The sequence below is a fragment of the Marmota flaviventris genome, chromosome 2 (genome assembly GCF_047511675.1).
Source record: "Marmota flaviventris isolate mMarFla1 chromosome 2, mMarFla1.hap1, whole genome shotgun sequence".
Taxonomy (NCBI): domain Eukaryota; kingdom Metazoa; phylum Chordata; class Mammalia; order Rodentia; family Sciuridae; genus Marmota; species Marmota flaviventris.
Window position 1 is genome coordinate 134,707,155 of NC_092499.1, and position 18,863 is coordinate 134,726,017.

Consider the following 18,863-nt stretch of genomic DNA (forward strand, 5'->3'; position numbering starts at 1 on the left):
CTTTTTCTCAGCCTAAATTCCAGAGGGCAGGAACCTGTCCCTGTACTTCTGCTGTGTGCACTTCAGCCCCTGCTGGAGACTGCCTGCTTTACAAGCCCTCAGGAATGTCGGCAGAACAAATAAAGGAAGGGATGGACAGGTGATAAGACAAATGTGTGTCTGTCTGGGACATGAAGATGCAGTATCTCTACTCAGTCCCCTCACTTCAGCTCTATTAACATCAAGATTAACTTCTAACTGAATTAACTATACAAAAAATAAGGGCATTTCTGTTGTCAACTCCACTAAGAATATAAAAACACACATTTCTAGTATCTCCCAGAATATTTATGAATCTTCTGTAATTTTTCCAAACAATTACTGAATAAGTTGCATAAAAAGTTAACCTCTGAAATGGAGAGATTTCTAAATAATACTATAATCCTTTTAATGAGATGCAGCCATGAGGCTTATTAGAGCTGTGGTAGTAAGTGCCCCATCACAATCTGTGTTCAAGCAGGGGATCACAGGTAAAAAAATAGTATGGAGCCAAGTGCAGTGGGGCACATCTTTAATCCCAGAGGTGCAGGAGGATCTCCAGTTCAAAGCCAGCCTTAGCAACAGCAAGGCACTAAGCAACTCAGTGAGACCCTGTCTCTAAATAAAATACAAAACAGGGCTGGGCTCCATGGTCAAGTGCCCCTTGAATTCAGTCCCCAGTATCAAAACACAAAACAGTGTAGAGCAGATGACTGTTCAGGGAAATGGAGGGGTCTCTCAGAAAGTATGACTATAAACCTTGAAAAACAGATATTTGATATCTAAAGTATATTTGAAAACTGAGATTCCCTCAGGCATACGGGTAACTTGCACTTTTCATTTGGGAGGCTCTGGTTTTGTTTTCATAACAATGAGGTGAGAAGGGCTGATAAGACTGAAGGGCAGAAGCATCCTTCTTGCATGATCTGCTACTTCCAGCAAGACCCTAAATCCCTTTCCATCTTCATATGTACAGCTGTAAGTTAGTCATACAATAAATGAACAGGTTCTTGAACCTTGATTTCTATGATATAGAGCAGAGTTGAGACTATGAAAGGTCTCCTAATTCTTAACAATTAATCATCTAATAATTTCAGTTTAAATTGATACAAATTCTATATCAAACAGCAGCTGAGTAACAAGATGCCTCTAAGGAAATTATTTTGTTCCACTTACTACACAGGGTCCAATCCATGGCTAGCAACCCTACAGACCAGGCTGTCAAAAGCGCAATGTTATACAGTTGACTTTCTGTGTGGCCTTCCTTGGGAGCAATAGAACAAGAAGAAATGAATTTGTTCTGATTTAGCAAAGGAGGTTTAGATATTAAGTGTCCCCCAAAAGCTCATGTGTCAGACAATGCAAGAATTTTTAGAAGTGAAATGATTGTGTTATGAGAGCCTTATCCCAATCAGTGAATTAATCCCCTAATAGGGATTAAATGGGTGGTAACTAAAGGTTGGTAGGGTGTGGCTGGAGGACTTGGGTCATTGGGGGCGTGCCTTTGGGGTATATATTTTGTATCTGGAGAATGGAGTCTCTCTATTTCTGCTTTCTGATCATCATGTGAGTCCTTCCCTCCGTCACACTCTTCTGCCCCCACCTCCAGCCTTGAAGAATGGTGCTGTCTATGGACTGAGACCTCTGAAACCAAGAGCTCCCCGACAACTGCCAAAAAAAAAAAAAAAAGCTGACTAAAACAGGAGGTATCTAGTTTTAAGGCTCTGCATTTGGAAAAGAAGTTTCGGTATCTCCACAACCCAGAATATCACTTCTTCCCCGGAATCATCCATTCAATAACAATTTGTGAGCCCAATCCATGTGGAAGCCTTGAGGGTCCAGCAGTGAAGAGAGCTGATTCCTTACCCCAAAGAACTTACTGCCCAACTACAGACATAGCCAAGCAATGATGCTCATGGCACAGGGAGTATAGAAGCATACCTCACTGTGTATGGAGAGAGTACAAAGAACTTCCCAGAGGAAAATATCAGCTGAGATCTGAGATGGCTTAGGAAGGAGAAAGACAACAAATAGAGAGTACAAAGCAGAATGTTGCCTGGGAGCTTCTTGCAATTCAGTGAGGCTGGGCAGAGAGTTCAACTGGGAAAGGAAGAGCAATAAGGCCACAGAGGGAAGCAGGAGCCAGGGCCACGTTATTGGATCTTTATTCCGAGGTCAGTAGAAAGCTATCAGGACTGGTATCTTAGGAAGATTGCTCTAGCCATGGCATGGAGAATGGACTGAAGGGACGAACTGTGAAGCCCAGAGTCAAGAACTGCTGTGTTGATGTGTTTCAACATTACTGGCCTGAGACAGAAACACAGACATGCTTTCCCTAAGATGGAAGGAGAGAATGGTACATAAGGGGGCAAAGGAGCATCCCGGTAGGGAGTGGGTGTTTCAGGAGTTCCTGAATGGCAGCTTTCATTTTTCATTTAACCTTTGAGGATTTCACGCACCACCCCCCATATCCTTTACCTTCAAAATACACTGATGCCTATTCAGATATCCAGGACTTTCTAAGCCTTCCTTTCTTCCACATCTCCCCAATCCCAGAGGCACCCTATGCCCTGGCCATCGCACCTACACATAGGTCTTCTGCTTTTATGGGCCTGGGCCTTTGGCCAGCTTTTGCTGGAGGTTCTGCCCACCTGAGTATGGCTGGCCAGTTTCTCCCCTTCCAGGAGGCCTTCCCTGACCTAGCCAAGCTGAGGGAGATGCCTTCCCCTTGGCATTCTTGGGCTTGTCTCTCCAACAGCACCCATCACAGTGTATTATAACTGTTAGCTGTCTCTCTACCCTATATCTGTGAGCTTCACAACAGTATGTACCTGGACTGGCTTAGCAACATACAGCCAGTGCCCACCACAGTGACAGAACACAACAGGCCCCATACAGAATCGTTGGATGAATGAACCAACAAACTGACATCATTAGTTCCTTCTCTGATCCTGGGATGCAGAAATACCTCAGGGTCACTGTGCAAGCAGGGAAGGCAAGACAAGCTCCCATTTCCCTAGCCCAATCTCTACCACACAAGCTGGATCCATGGGGGTTCATTTTTCCCATTCATGATGGATCAAAAAATGTAATATAAGGGCTAGGTTTGTGGCTCAGTGATAGAGCACTTGCTAAGCTCGTGTGAGGCACTGGGTTTGATTCTCAGCACTGCATATAAATAAATAAAGTCCATTGACAAGTAAGAAAATATATTAAAAATGCAATCTGATATGATTTTTACAATGGAGTCATTTTGTTATGTGAGAAATGGCTACAGAAATATATGAATATTTAGCCTGGCTTCTAGCTGGCTTCTATGAGATACAGAATTGTAAAGCTGGAGAATTGTAGCTTGCATCCACACCAATCATCATACCCCCATCCCCATGGCAGACATGACTAACTGATCCTAATTGATCCTGGCACTGTTTCACAGTGAGCCCAGAAAAATGTAACAGTTATTTTTCAGTACCCAAAATAAGATGATGATTTTGCTGAGTCCCTTCATAAACCTTCTAATGATTTTTAAATATATATACCATTTTATAATTACATAAATATAAACAAGTATACTTACAGCATGGAAAACTTACCCCAATCTCTTTTAAATCTTTGTCTTGTAGTAATTGAAGTGGATCAATAAAAGTTTGCTTTACATTAATATCAAGAGAGTCTTTCACTTCAGCCATGAGTTTCATGGATTCACCAACTTCTATCAATGCATTCCCTTGGATAGAAAATACAAACAAAAAAGGTTCTTGAGGAGAATTCTCTAGGTTAACAGTGATATTTAATAAATTATTTCCGAAAGGTTTGTGGATGATAGTATAATAATGCCCTCACTCTGGGACCTTTGGATCCTGACTCATAAGAAATAAGAAAGGAAAAAATAAAAGACGTCCTGTTTTCTACATTTTCTTCTCTACCTTCTGCACTTTAACCACCACATGAAATAAAAAGTTGACAGACCAAAGCACTTACCATTTTGACCACTAGGTGGAGATAAAGCTCCTTTTAAAAACTAGTACTTCTGGAAACTGGCACCAAAGGTTCCTTAGAAGCTCAGGAATGAAATCTCTCTTTGTAAACAATGAAAGGATTCACTCATCAGGGGCTAAGTATTAACCAATAATGATTACAATAGAAATGAACAAAGCCTCTTCTCAGCTTCTAGCTGTGGGATCTTCTTGGAGCCACTCCCCGAATCCTTGCATCCCTGCAGGTGATTTTGGGTGTTTTTTGTTTGTTTTGTTTTAAGAGAAGAACAAACCAAGCCAAAGTCTGAATGGAGAAATCAGACTCATTTCACAAAACCATATAGCTTTTGGATATGCATAATGTTTTTTTATTATTAGTTGTTCAAAACATTACAAAGCTCTTGACATATCATATTTCAAACATTTGATTCAAGTGGATTATGAACTCCCATTTTTACCCCGTATGATATGCATAATGTTTAACAAGTAATTCAGTTCCCAGAAAAAAACATATAAGCTACCTTAGGCTAATATGTATTACTGCTAAATGTAGAAATCTTAGTCATTCTGCTGTAAACTTCTTCCCAGCATAAGAATTCTTTTTAAAGCTTCCAATCTTCTCTAAGGTCATCCTGAGCTGCAGGTGTGACATCTTGTCAGCAGGTGTCAGTCTGCTCTTGCAAGGAGGCCTGGGCCAGCCTTGTGGGATTTGGGTAGTGACAGGCAGTTTTTGCTGGATTATGCTCCAGTATCTTGACCCAGTTAATCTAATGTAATTTGCAAGATCCCTGCAAAACAGGTGTCCTGGGTGTTGTGCACAATGTGGTTGCATGTTCTCTAGAAGATGTCCCTGGGAAATTCTGCACTAGAACGAACAATTTTTCCTATACATGGGGGTTTTCCAAGTTGATCTTAAAAAAGATGAAGTTTGGGTTCTCTCAACTCCTTCACTTGAAGACCTGAAGGTCCACCCCAAGTCTGACCTCTGAGTTGTTTCACCTTCCAGTCAAGGGCATAGACAATTTATTTACCAGTAGACAGAAATAGCAAGATCTGTCTCATCTCACTTTTTAAAAAAAGGAAATGTATGAGACAGGACATTGCCAAAAAAAAGTGGAAATCATCACTTTAAATTAAAGCTGGCCGGAACTCCATTTTGACCCACTGGGAGCTTCATTGCTCCTAGGAGGTCAAATTTCCTGAACACAACTCTCCAGAGTTTGCTTCTAAATCTTTCTTAAATGGAGACAGGAAGTGCTTGCCTAGCCTAGAGGCTCTTTCTTGCCCAGTTAGTCGCCAAAATCAATTGGAGGGTAATGCTTCTGACCCCTCTGCCTTCCCTTCTACAAGGGCCCATACCTCACTAGGCTAGTTTATTTAGTTGTAACAGAAACATTCTCAAATATGTTTCTCTGAAGACTCCAAAGATTATATTCTGAATATTGGCCATCACCTCCCTAGAATTCCCTCTTTCTGCACAAGATTAGATCTGTTGAATTCCATAAGGATGAGGGGCAGAGCCTCCACCCATTGAGGTCTCTGCACTCTAGATTCTAGCATGTGGCCCCAAGAAGAAAGCATCCATCAGCACAGCTTCTCCCTCAGAACAGGAAAGGTCCATCTGTCCCTGATACCATGCTGACATCAGTTCTCTCCCTTAATCCAAGTTTCTTCAAGTGGCTGGACACTTGGGAAGCTACCAAATTGTCTGGCTGTCACAGCCCAGACACAGTGGCCAGGTGCACAGCAGGAATGTCCTTGGATCTCAGGGTCTGCTTGGCAGCCCCACATATTCTCTCCACTAATGGACCTTCCTGGTAAGAAAAACAGGCCATCCTGTTGCCACCAACCCTTAAAAAAAAGTAAGAATCACATTTTACTACCCTGAAGGATAGTGCTACCCTCTGTCACCAATTAAATGCTTTAACACTAGAAATTTTTTTTTCCCCAAAAGATTTTTTTCTGATTTCCTAGAATTATTACCATGGCCAAATACTTGATCTCTCAACTTCAATACCCTGCTCTGTTAGCACCACATGAATAGCGACCATGCCAGATTCTCCCATAAGACTTAATATATTTAATTCAATTCAGCCTCAATTTAATGTATTAATTTAAAGCCATCTCAATCAAAATGTAATGAACTCTCATTTTTAATAAAGGAGATTTAAAACGACTTAAGCTTCATCTGAATAAACAGAACTGACAAGTGTGTCCATGTGGTTTTTGTGATTAAATAATTAGAGATTTCAGTAAAGTATATTTTAAAATACTTTAAAACTACAATACTTAAAACATTATGACACTGTGCATCAAAACAGGACTCAGATGGAGAAACTGAAGAGAAAGGATAGAATCAAATGTTAAAAATTAAAAAATCAGCCTACAATAAAGGGTCATCTCAAATCAGCAGAGAAAGTTGAACTTGCTAATAAAGCACTGAGACAACCAGCTATTTATTTGTTAGAAAACAAAATTAGAATCCTATTGCACCATATCGCCAATAAACTCAGGAGCTTAGAAAAACAAAATTAAGAAAAGGAAGTATATGTATCAAAAATAGTACAAATAAACATTTATATAATTCTCAGGGGGTAGGGATGTAAAAGATTTTCCAAACATAATGGCGAAGCTTGAAAACATAAAGGAAGACTGCTCCACTAAAAGAAAAATAAAAATCTTTCTTCCACTAAAATGACCTCGAGCCAGGTAAAATGGCACATGCCTGTTTCCCTAGCTACTTGGGAAGCTGAGGCCAGGAGGATCACAAGTTCGAGGTCAGCCTAGGCAACTTAGTAAGACCTTGTCTCAAAATAAAAAATAAAGAGATGTGGATATAACTCAGAGGTAGAGCACTCCTTGGTTTAATCCCTTGTAATGCAAAAATCAAATCAAATTAAATTGAAAATGACCTCTATATACAAAGTCAGAAGGTAAATGTCTACCTAGGACAAAACTTTATCATCATGTAAGGCAGGCAAAGAGCAACTATCCAACATTAGCTCAAAGACCAATAAAGGAAAAAAAAAAAACTTAATGGAAGAATAGGCAAAGGACATAAATACACATTCATGAAAACAATGATAAACATGAATACAATTCTGCCTTACCATTATCTCTAAAAGTAAAGAAAAACAGCACCAAGATGTCATTTTTATATGCCATACATCAAATTATAAGTTACGTAAAAGTAAACTAAAAACACAAATCTTAAATTTAGAAACTGTGTTGGGGAACACTCTCATATACTCCAGGCAGGAACATCAAACTGGCACAGCCCTTTTGGTGGGTCACTAAGAATACGCTTCCAAAACCCAAAAAACAGGCCTATTCTTGAGCCAGCAATTTCATTACTAAGAATTTCCTCTAAAAAAATGTCAAGAAACATGATTTGGGGTATCCCTAAAGATCTGTCAATGAAAAAAAGATTATTATAAATGCTATATAAAGATTTTTTACATGAAGAAAAATAACAAGGGGAAATTTTAGTAAAATACAATTTTAAAATATTTTTAAAACTACAGTACTAGGGCTGGGGATGTTGCTCAGGCGGTAGCGCGCTCGCCTGGCATGTGTGCGGCCCGGGTTCGATCCTCAGCACCACATACAAACAAAGTTGTTGTGTCCGCTGAAAACTGAAAAATAAATATTGAAATTCTCTCTCTCTCTCTTAAAAAAAACTACAGTACTTACAACAATGAGACACTGAATCAAAAGAAGATACAGATCAAGAAACATAAGGGAAAGACAAGAAACAAACTTAGAAAATAAAAATTTGGTCTATAATAAGGGCTCATCTAGTTTACTATATCTACTAAATGTAAAATGTAGCTGGTTGAAGTATGATACTTGAAATATTATGCTGCCTTTAAAAAAACAATATTGTCAAAATACACTCTATTGTGATGTATACCTAAAAAGAATAAAAAATAAGAATTAAAAAATATTGTAGAAGATTGTTAAAGCATGGATCACAGTATAGTGGGAAAAAACAAGTTATAAAAGATGTATATATATATATATTGTAATCCAGTTTTATTTTTAAAGTTATATGTGAATATACCTAAGAATAAACAAAAGGTATAAAGGATACACAGCAAAAGAGTTTAACTGGGCCTATCAATGGAAATCATAGGTGATGTTAGCATTTTCCTTTTTTTTTCCCTAAACCCCCTGGAGTGAGTATGCATTACTTTGATAATATGAAAAAATTGTAAAACTGTTGAGTTGAAAGTCTTGTGCACAACTTACAACTAACACAGGAGGTATTCATCCTCAGCTCTGTTAGGAGAGCTGTAAATACTCACCAAAGGTGGAGTCTTCCCCGAGTTCCTTCCCATACTTCAGCATGCAGTCCCCTAGCAAGCCTTCTGTTTGTGGGTATCCAGTGGTCTTCACCTGCCCTCGGATCTTCGACACAGTGTTCAGCATTCCTAGCTTAGCTCTGTATGCTTAAAAACATTGTCATTTGTAATTCCTTAAAGTTACAAGGTGGAATGACAGGAACAGCATTTAGCAAATAGCTGCCAGAATCAAGGTTGTTTTAGACAAAATGTCAGAGACCTGAAGCATGCAATTGCGTGACCTATTTCATTTTCTCACATGACTTTCTAGACTCTATCAAGGTGGGTGCTAAGCACACTGTTGCAAAGCCATGGTGGAATACAGAAATTATGGCACATATTGTTGTCTCCAAATAAAAAGAAAGTGTGGCTATACTAAGCATTACCCAGAGTGTTGAACTTTGGAATGCTTGAAATTATCAACAAATTGAAGCCAGACACCAACACCTATGCGGACCATTTTTTTTCTAGGGACCAAACACAAATTAAGGACAAAATTGCTAAGGTGGGTGTTTCAAACTACCAATTGATCATTAACATCCTCATCTAACCACTTCCAATAATTGGTTCAAACAGATGACAGCAAGGAAGGTTGGCCGCACATGCTCAAGAGGCAGAACCAATAGGAGAAGACAGATCCCTGCCATAGTGAATGGCCTTCATTGATGGTCCCCCAGCTACAGTTCAGCTTCCATCCCTAAGGAGGTGATGGGCAGTCACTGCTTCTTACTTTCTTTTCTTTCCTCTGACATAGGCAATGTGTATTTACTGATTTTTGGTCCTGTGCAACATTGTGCTTATGACCTCTCCTCAAGGAGCTCATAAGGCAGCATTTAAGCATTGTAATTATGAAAATAAAGTTTGGGGTGGTGCAGGGAAAGTAAAAGATGACAGTGCGCTAGAGAAAGGCTAAAATAATCCCCTAAAATGTGCAGAAAGTAGTATCGGCAAAGCATGGAAGAGGGTACACCGCTTATGGTATAATTAATGGACAAGGAGTTGGCTGGTTTGACCCAAGAAGAGATTAATACAGTGCAAAAATGAGAGGTCACTATGGAGTAAATGGGACTACCAGTTTAACATCAAGCAAAGAATTTGGAATTCCATTCTATAGGCAAGAGAGTAAAACACAAACTAGCTTATGGTATTTGAGATACTTATTTTTAACATAATCTAGACAGTGCTTCTCAAACTTCAATATATATTCAAATAACCCGGGGATCTTGTTAAAACATAGTCTGATTCAGTAGATCTGGGGTGAGCCTGAGATGCTGTTTCCAGCAATCTTTTAGGGTACATAGATCATGCTGGTCCATGGACCACTCTTTGAGTAGCAAGGATTTAAACACTCGCAGTGGTATCCTTTTAAGCCTTGTGTCTCAGCCTCAAAGCACTTATCCTCTGGGTCCTCAGGCCCAAATGCTTCACTCCCTTCCCCCCGCCCCAACAAACACACACACACACACACACACACACACACACACACACGCATTCAGCCCTTGTTCCCACTGTCAGAGTGGATGTGGTGTGTACTCAGTGAAGGGCATTAGACTACTTTAGAAGCTGGAAGGGCTCCCGTACTCTTCTTCAGGAATGATCAGAGACCACTGGCCAGTGGACACTTTGATTGCTAGCCAATGCCTCCCTACCCTCTTCCCATGTCAGTTCCTTGACGATGGAGTCTCTGACAGTGTATTCCAGCACCCCAGAAAGCCTCTAGCACAGAGGGGACAATTATTAAACATTTATAGACTGATATACAGCAAAGGGAACTCATCATTTCAATCATTGATGAGGCCATGGAGAAGATACATTACTATGGTTTTTAAAGCTACTATCATCAAAACAATTTTAAAGCAATTTTTACACTTGCTGTCTTCCCTAGATACATGATAAAATTTATTTTCTTAAATTTTCACTTTCTAGATTTTCAGAAAGTTATCTCTGTGCCAATTCCCACAGCCAAAGGAATCGCAGATACTACATGCAAATAATAAATCCCTACAAAGGAAAGGCAGCTTGGGAAATCCACACACTCAAGGCTTGGGCGCCCTCTCTTGGTTTCTTAGGAAAACCACATCACTGGATGCTGCATAGGGGCCTCTGCATCAAAGATGTGACTGGTGGCTTTTCTGTATTTTTCATGTTTATCACACCTCATCTCTTTAGTATTTGAGCCATAATGTGAAGTCCTTTCAAATTAACATACATGATGGAAGAACATGATCCTTTAGAACAGGATGAGAGTCGTTTTTTTTTTTATTTTAAAAGGAAATAGATAAGAAAACACTTATAAAATGTTTAGTGGATTTCTGAAGCATTTCATAAATGTCTTTGCTTAGCATGCCTTATTGCTAAGAGCAACACTCCATCAGATGATACCAACCCAAAGTCCATAGAGGTATGTGCTTTGCTTCTCACCAACTGTCCACTCTCCATTGCCACTATTCACTATTTTGGTCATTGGAGTTTTTTTGTTGTTATTTTTTGTTTTGTTTTGTTTTTTAGTACTAGGAATTGAACCCAGTAGTGCTCTACCACTGAGCTACATCCCAAGCCTTTTTTATTTTATTTTTATTTATTTTCAGTTGGGGTCTTTCTTGCTAAGTTGCCCAGGCTAGCTTCAAGTTTGAGATCCTCCTGCCTCCTGAGGCACTGGGATTACAGGCATGAACCACTATGCCTGTAAGATTCAATTTTTAAAAACTGAATAGCATTATTTGGACCTAGTGGACATTGTTTCTAGATCATGTCAACCAAATGTCAAGTAAATAGGGGATTGTAGCATCCATGACAACCAATAAATAATAGAATATTTCAATAATTTCTAACATTACCTGGATTTGGCTGAAGATATTCAGTGGTTTTTGAAAGAATTTCTGCAACAGCTTTATTGGTAACATCTATTTTCTTAAAAGAAGACAAAACAAGTAGAAATATTAGTAAATGGAAGACTTGATAATTCTCAGAAGAACAAATAGAGATGTAATTTTTATTAATTATGTACTTCTAACACAATCATGATTATTTGAATCTAAATGAATGCTTGCAACCTTTTGAGGGAGGTAGCAATTTCTTGGTTTTTAATGTTGGACCATCACTTCCTCCCAATGCCATTAGAGAAGCCTAATTTCTTTTTCTTTTGAACATTAAAATGAATATTAATGTAATAGTGCAGAACTTGGAAAATCATTCCTCTTCATTCAATGACTTCATAGACTTGGAGATCTCTCAATACCAAGATGAGACATGAGCCAATCTCTCCTCAACTGCTGGGTGAACTTGAATTTCTGTGCTTATGTAAGAAGGATACCATAATAATGACTCATATTAGAACTACCTCAGAAACCAACAATAAGATAATCATAAATCATCGGTGATATAACTAAACCTACTTATTTGTGCTACAGTCAGAAGAAGTTAACTTCAAAGTCCAACCTGCCAGATTAAGATTGAATCTTTTCTTCTGAAAAAAACATTCCTGAACTTTCTGACTGCTAGTTAACAGGGAACTAATAAGAAGACATACAATACAGTTAAATATGCAAATTTCCATAGCTCCACATAAGCCAATCTTATGTGCTGCATTTGTAATTTTGTAAGCCCACAAAAATGCAGTGTTAAGAATTTAAAATAGCCAGGCACTGTGGTGCATGCCTATAATCCCAGTGATTGGGGAGGCTGAGGCAGGAGGATCGAAAGTTCAAAGCCAGCCTCAGCAAAAGTGAGGTGCTAAGCAACTCAGTGAGACCTGTCTCATTAAATAAAATACAAAATAGGATTGGGGATGTGGCTTAGTGATTGAGTTCCCCTGAGTTCAATCCCCAGTACTGCCCCGCACAAGAAAAAGAATTTAAAATAATCTAAAGTATAATCAACAGTTGACTCACTAGATAAATGATAAATTGTATAAACATCCACATAAAAATCACTCTTTAGTCATAAGGAAAAATAGATAAATAAGTAAGATGTATATGTTCTGGAGAGATGCCCAAAAATGCATTGCTAAAGAAGGTGATGAGCTGCAGAGTGAATTCTAATAGGAAAAAGTTTTATGTTTGTAATTTGAAAAACTACAACCTCGTCAGTCACAAGCTTTCAATCATGCAGTCTCATTCAGCCTGACATTGTATTTGTTCCCCTTAGCTCAATGCCTAAAGTTTGGAGTACCAGAAAAATATAAAAATATAAAAGGACAGTACAGAAATGACAAGAAATGAATCAAAGCTTGTATCACTGATAATCATACACTGTGTGTGAATGGCCTATGTTAATAAAACCTAAATTAAAGATGAAAAAATCATTTTATATAAAAATTACTAAATTTGTAAATAAGATTCATAAGTTCTGCTTAAAATTTAAGAAAAATTAGGCTGCAGATTTATTAATTTAATCAATTAGATATTAATTAAAACACAGTTCAGAGTACTCCTTTTGATGTATTCAGCCTTCTTTGGATGTGAGGAGCCATGAGAAAGATAAGAGGCAGCCTTCAGAGATGACAATGAGAGGAATTAGCAGGGGAATAATTTCTACTTTAGATCCTTCTGGATCATTTTTTTAAAGGCCAAGCAACTGGGGGCTGGGGCTATATAGCTCAGTGGTAGAGCACTTGCCTCATATGTGTGTGAGGCACTAGGTTCGATCCTCAGCACCACATAAAAAATAGATATTAAAAATTTTTTAAAATGTTTCCTATTCACCCAGCAGACTGGAAAACACTCGTGATTCATGAAAATGCCTAGTACAGTGCTTAAAGATCAAGCAACAAAAGACCCAAAACTTGTCAGGGACTATAGGCCCTGCCATGTGCATAGTAGAGCTGTTTCCAACTCAGGCTAGGCATCAAAACTGCAAATAAACTCTCAACAACAACAAAGAATGCCCAACAAACACGTGATATAGGCAGTCAGGGTTGACCCTGAAAAAACAACTCATGTAGTTTAAAAGCAAAGAATCAAAAACAAAACCTCTGTCTTAGAATAAACAAATAACTGTGTGTGTGTTTGTGTGTGTATGTGTGTGTGTGTGTGTTCAGGTTAACAAAATGCTATGCAAGTATCTTGGCAAACCATCAGGAAAAAATAGAGGAAGTAAAGAGGTAAATATTATTTTTGTAAAGCCTATGGGGGTGTAAAGGCATTTTTGTTGGTTGATTAAATCTGGAATTTCCATTTAACGTTGTCACCTTGCCCATGAGCTTGTCCTAAAGCTGGTGTCATGAACTCCCAGGCCCACCTCTGACTTAAAGGGCTCTTAGCAGCCCTGGGTGCTGAGGGCTATTTAAGTATTTGTTAGGAAAAAAAATACCAATGGTAATATACTCTTTCTTTTTCATTATGTCATTTTTTTATTTACTTTTCTTCCTCTTGGTCACACTTGGTTTATCATTTTATGGCTTTAAAAAAAAAAAAGCTCTTGGCCTTATTGCTTCTGTCTCTTTGTTGTTACCGTTTTTTATTTTATTAAGTTCTCTTTTTAACCATATTTATTTCTACTTTCTGCCTAGAGTGATATGATTTCCTGTTATTTTCCTATCTCTTGGACTGCATGAGTCATTCATTTTTCCCCAACTTTTATTTTTCTATTAAATGCATTTAAGATTTGCCCATATATCACTGCTCTTGAACAAAGAATTCTGTCACTCGTGAGCAATTGTAATTTTACTTTTCATTTCCTCTTTAAACTAGAAATTGTTTCTACATGTTTATGAATTTCCAAACATTCAGAATTTGGAAACTATACTTTCCATGTAATTTTTGCATTCTATGATTTTTACTTTGGAAAATTTATGGAGTTTTTTTTTTCCCTGTACATGATTGTTCCAAAAGAATGTGTTTTCCATTTGGGAAATGCAGATGTCTCTATTTATTTATAATCACAGTTAATAACCATATTTTATGCATGAGCCAATTGAATCTGTTATGCTATGACAGAGGTATGTGATGTCCTCTACTCTGATTTTTGTCAGTTTGCTATGTATTTCTGAAAGCTTTACCTTACAAATTTAGATGCTATCTTATGTGGTGTAAAATGATTTATAACTATTATCATTTGCTGACACTGACTTCATTTTCTCATTTTTTTAGCAAAGCTATTTTTCCATTGATGCTTTTTGCATCAAATTTTCCTTTGATGTTACTATTTCTCCTCTATTTTTGTATGGTCAGCATTTTTCATGGGGTATTTTTTTTCATTACTTTTGTCATTTCTGTATGTTTTAGCTGGATCTGATGCTATCTAATGTATTTCTTTCAGGAAGTCTTTAAAATTTCTGGTCACATATTATATATTTTCATGTTTTTCACTGTTGAAATAAAACAGATAACAGATTTTATATTTATTCTGTTAGTTGTTGGGATTTCTGGAAGGAAAAGGAGATAAACAGGGATCTTGGTCCATCAACTGCAACTATAACTCCTGAAATATGCTTTTAAATTTAACATTTGAACTGAATCATCTTGTTTGTAACAAGGCTACCCATACTACCTTTGTATATCAAGAGATTTCTTGAAGTACTTTCAGGTATTTCAATGATGTGAAAATGTTTCCATGGTTCTCAAATTACAATTTTTTTTCCAAAATCAAAACCAAAATAAGTTTTTCCCTTCAAGGTATTAATATTTCTAGAAACTTAATATCTCTCATTCAGAAATACCAGAACTCCCTTGGAGGACAGGCTGTCCAGGGTCAAGGTATCCTAAAGAGATTCCTTCCCCAGTACCTGCTGACATCTCCCCTACCTGCTACAGGCTGGCCTTATGTTATGCCTGAGGACAGAAGCTTCCCTTTATCTCCTCCCTCTTTCATCTAGGGAGTCTAATTATTAGAATAAGGGTACTGTTTAAAGAGCCTAAGACAAAGGGTAAGGAAACTAAGTGCTCCTAGGTCAGCCTCTACATAGCTGACCAGGAAACATGTTAGGGGATAGAGATTATACAATCTTCTCTGGATCACATTACAATCATTTCTGTACCGAGCTGGTCATATTTGTCTAAATTATTGCAAACACATTAATATTCTGCATAATTCTTGCAACATCACATGAGGCAAATAGAACAAACATTATCATCTTTCATGACACAGTTGAGGAAAGATGAAATTGCCTATCCAAGTTCATAATGCTAGCTCTAATGGCAAAACCAGGACAAAAGTTATTTGCTGTATAGATGATGCAGTATATAGGGACAAAATATGACAGCAAATCCGTTGATATATATTTGAAAGGTGCTGTCCCAGAAACAGATTTTGATTTTCAATGATACACAGGACCATTACTCACAGTACCTGCAAGATGACCCATCTTTTGTGCATTCTGACTTGTGGCCACTAGAGGGAACCAATCAGCTACATCCCATTTCCTTCCTCTGCCTGCCTAGACTGGAAGTGGCTCAAGGGAGCCTCCAGAATTTGGAAGTGTGAACGTGTTGCCTTCTGGATTGTACCATCCATACCTACATGTAAACATCCTAGTTCCACTCTAACATCCTGTAAAGCACATCTTACATCACAGCAAAAGTCAGTTTCTCATACTTGTTAAACGATCTCTTAGAGAACCTTATAGAATGGGAGAAAATCTTTGCTAGCTACTCTTCCAACAGAGAATTAATATCCAGAATACATAATGATCTCAAAAAATTTAACAACAAAAAGCCCAACTAATAAATGTGAAAATGAGATAAACAGACCCTTTTCAAAAGAAGAAATACAAACGGCCAACAAATATATGAAAAAATGTTCAACATCATTAGCAACTAGGGAAATGCAAATCAAAACTATGTTGAGATTTTATGTCACTCAAGTCATAATGGCAGCCATCAAGAATACAAAGGATAATAAATGCTGGAAAGGATGTGGAGGAAAAGGAACACTTTTACACTGTTGGTAGGATTGGGTTTTTTTTAATTTATTTTATTTTTGCATATGTCCCACAGTTTATTTTTCTCTAAAAAAATAAACTTTAAAAATACCTTCAGGATTATATTTTTTGCTGATTTATATTTATTCCTTTTAAAAAACCCTTCTACTTAGATATACATATGACAGTAGAGTGTATTTTGTCATATTATACATACATTGAGTATAACTTATTCTAATTAGGATCCCATTCTTGTGGATGTACATGATGTGGAGTTACACTGGTTGTATATTCATATATGAACACAATGAACATAGGAAAATTATGTCCAGTTCATTCTACTGTCTTTCCTATTCCCATTCCCCCCTTCCCTTCATTCCCCTTTGTCTACTCCACTGAACTTATATTTTTCCCTCCTCACCACTATTGTGTGTTAGCATTCTCATATCAGAAAGAACATTTGGCCTTTGTTTTTTGGGGATTAGCTTATTTCACATAGCATGATGGTCTCCAGTTCTATCCATTTACTGGCAAATGCCATAATTTCTTTATTTATGGCTGAGTAATATTCCATTGTGTATATATACCACATTTTCTTTATCCATTCATCTGTTGAAGGGCACCTAGGTTGGTTCCATAGATTAGTTATTGTGAATTGAGCTGCTATGATCATTGATGTGGTGCATCACTGCAGTATGCTGACTTTATCTTTTGAGCATAAGCCAAGGAGTGGGATAGCTGGATCAAACTGTAGTTGTATTCCCAGTTTCTGAGAAATTTCCATACTGCTTTCCAGAGTAGTTGCACCAATTTGCATTCCCAACAGCAATGCATAAGTGTACCTTTTCCCCACATCCTTGCCAACATTTATTGTTACTTGTATTCTTGATAATTGCCATTCTGACTGGAGTGAGATGGAATCTCAGAGTAGTTGTAATTTGCAAATCTAATTGCTAGAGATGTTGAACATTTTTTCATATATTTGTTGACCATTTGTATTTCTTCTTCTGTGAATAGCCTGTTCAGTTCCTTTGCTCACTTATTGATTGGGTTGGGTTTTTTAGGGGAGGGGGTGTTAAGGGTTTTTTTAAAAATTTTAAGTTGTAGATGAATGCAATACCTTTTATTATTTAATTTATTTTTTATGTGGTGTTGAGGATCAAACCCAGTACCTCATATGTGCAAGGCAAGTGCTCCAGCACTGAGCTACAATCCAAGCCCATAGTGTTAAGTTTTTGAATACTTTATATATCTGGAGATTAATGCTCTATCTGATATAGGTGGCAAAATTTTCTCCCATTCTGTAAGCTATCTCTTCACATTCTTGATGGTTTCCTTTGTTGTGGAGAAGCTTTTAAGGGTGATGCCATCACATTTATTGATTCTTGATTTTACTTCTTGTGCTTTAGGTGTCTTCTTGAGGAAGTTGGTTCCTAAGCAGACATGATGGAGATTTGGGCCTACATTTTCTTCAAGTAGGCGCATTGTCTCTGGTCTAATGTGCCTAGTATAACCATGACAGAAATTAATATGGAAGTTCTTCAAAAGACTAGAAATAGAACCACCAAATGACTATCACTTATATTATATCACTCCTCCGTATTTATCTTAAAGAATTAAAGTCATCATACTACAGTGATACATGCATAACCATAATCATGTTTATGCACAATTCAGAATAACCAAACTATGGAACCAGACTAGGTGTCCACCAATGGATGAATAAATAAAGAAAATGCAGTACATATACACATGGAGTTTTATTCAGCCATAAAAAATGAAGATATATCATTTTCAGGAAAATGAATAGAACTTGAGAGCATTATGGTAAGCGAAATAAGCCAAACTCAGAAGGTCAAGGGTCATATGTTTTCTCTCATATGTGGAAGCTAAAGAGGAAAAAGGAAAATGAAGTTGGAGGGGACGATCTCATGAAAAATAAAAGGGAGATCAGTAGTGGAAAGAGTCTAGGGCATGGAAAATGGGGAGGAAGGGAAGAAGTGCTGGGGAATAATAGTGGCCAAATTATGTTGTTATATTGTGTGTGTACAAATATAGAACAACAAATCCCATTATTATGTACAACTATACCAATAAAAATGTGGATGGGGTTTGGGGTTGTGGCTCAGAGGTAGAGCACTCGTCTAGCATGCATGAGGCACTGGGTTCGAGCCTCAGCACCACATAAAAATAAAATAATGGTGTCCACCTATAACTAATATATATATATATTTAATGTGAAAAAAACAACCAAACAGAAATACAAATGAAAAAAATGCTCTCTTACCCTTTCCATGTCCAAAAATTCATCATCTAACTTCGTTCCTTCGGCACCACTTATTTTTTCACTAAACAGCTGCAGAAATAAACACAAGTGCATTGTATAAAAATTATTGTAGTTTTTTACCTAATTTATTAAAAACAGAAAGAAAACTCTAATTTAACTTGTTTGGTTTTTAAAATCTAAGTCTTCATGAAAATTGCTGGAAGAATAACTATATCTAAGGGTACGTGAAGACATGTTCCTTACTTGTTGGTCTTGACTTATTAGACACCTGCTGTCTATAAAGCACATAGTACATAGGTGCTCCAATATGAATAAAGACAAAATAGGAGCTTTGTCATCCAGAAATAAGCAGTTCAGCAAAAGAGTTAATGCACTAACAT

The 18,863-nt window shown here is 37.5% G+C and overlaps 1 protein-coding gene across 1 annotated transcript in view; it reads right to left on the reverse strand.

Moving 5' to 3' along the window:
• Sh3gl3 (SH3 domain containing GRB2 like 3, endophilin A3) overlaps positions 1–18,546 on the reverse strand; it is a 54,158-nt gene extending 35,612 nt beyond the window's left edge. Inside the window, exons 1-4 of the mRNA XM_027921465.2 lie at positions 18,484–18,546; positions 11,176–11,248; positions 8,303–8,446; positions 3,612–3,745 (exon numbers count right to left, since the gene is read on the reverse strand). Of these exons, the coding sequence (XP_027777266.2) occupies positions 3,612–3,745; positions 8,303–8,446; positions 11,176–11,248; positions 18,484–18,492 (360 nt within the window). The 5' untranslated portion in view covers positions 18,493–18,546. The remainder of the gene's footprint in view (positions 1–3,611; positions 3,746–8,302; positions 8,447–11,175; positions 11,249–18,483) is intronic.
• Positions 18,547–18,863: the final 317 nt, after the last annotated feature.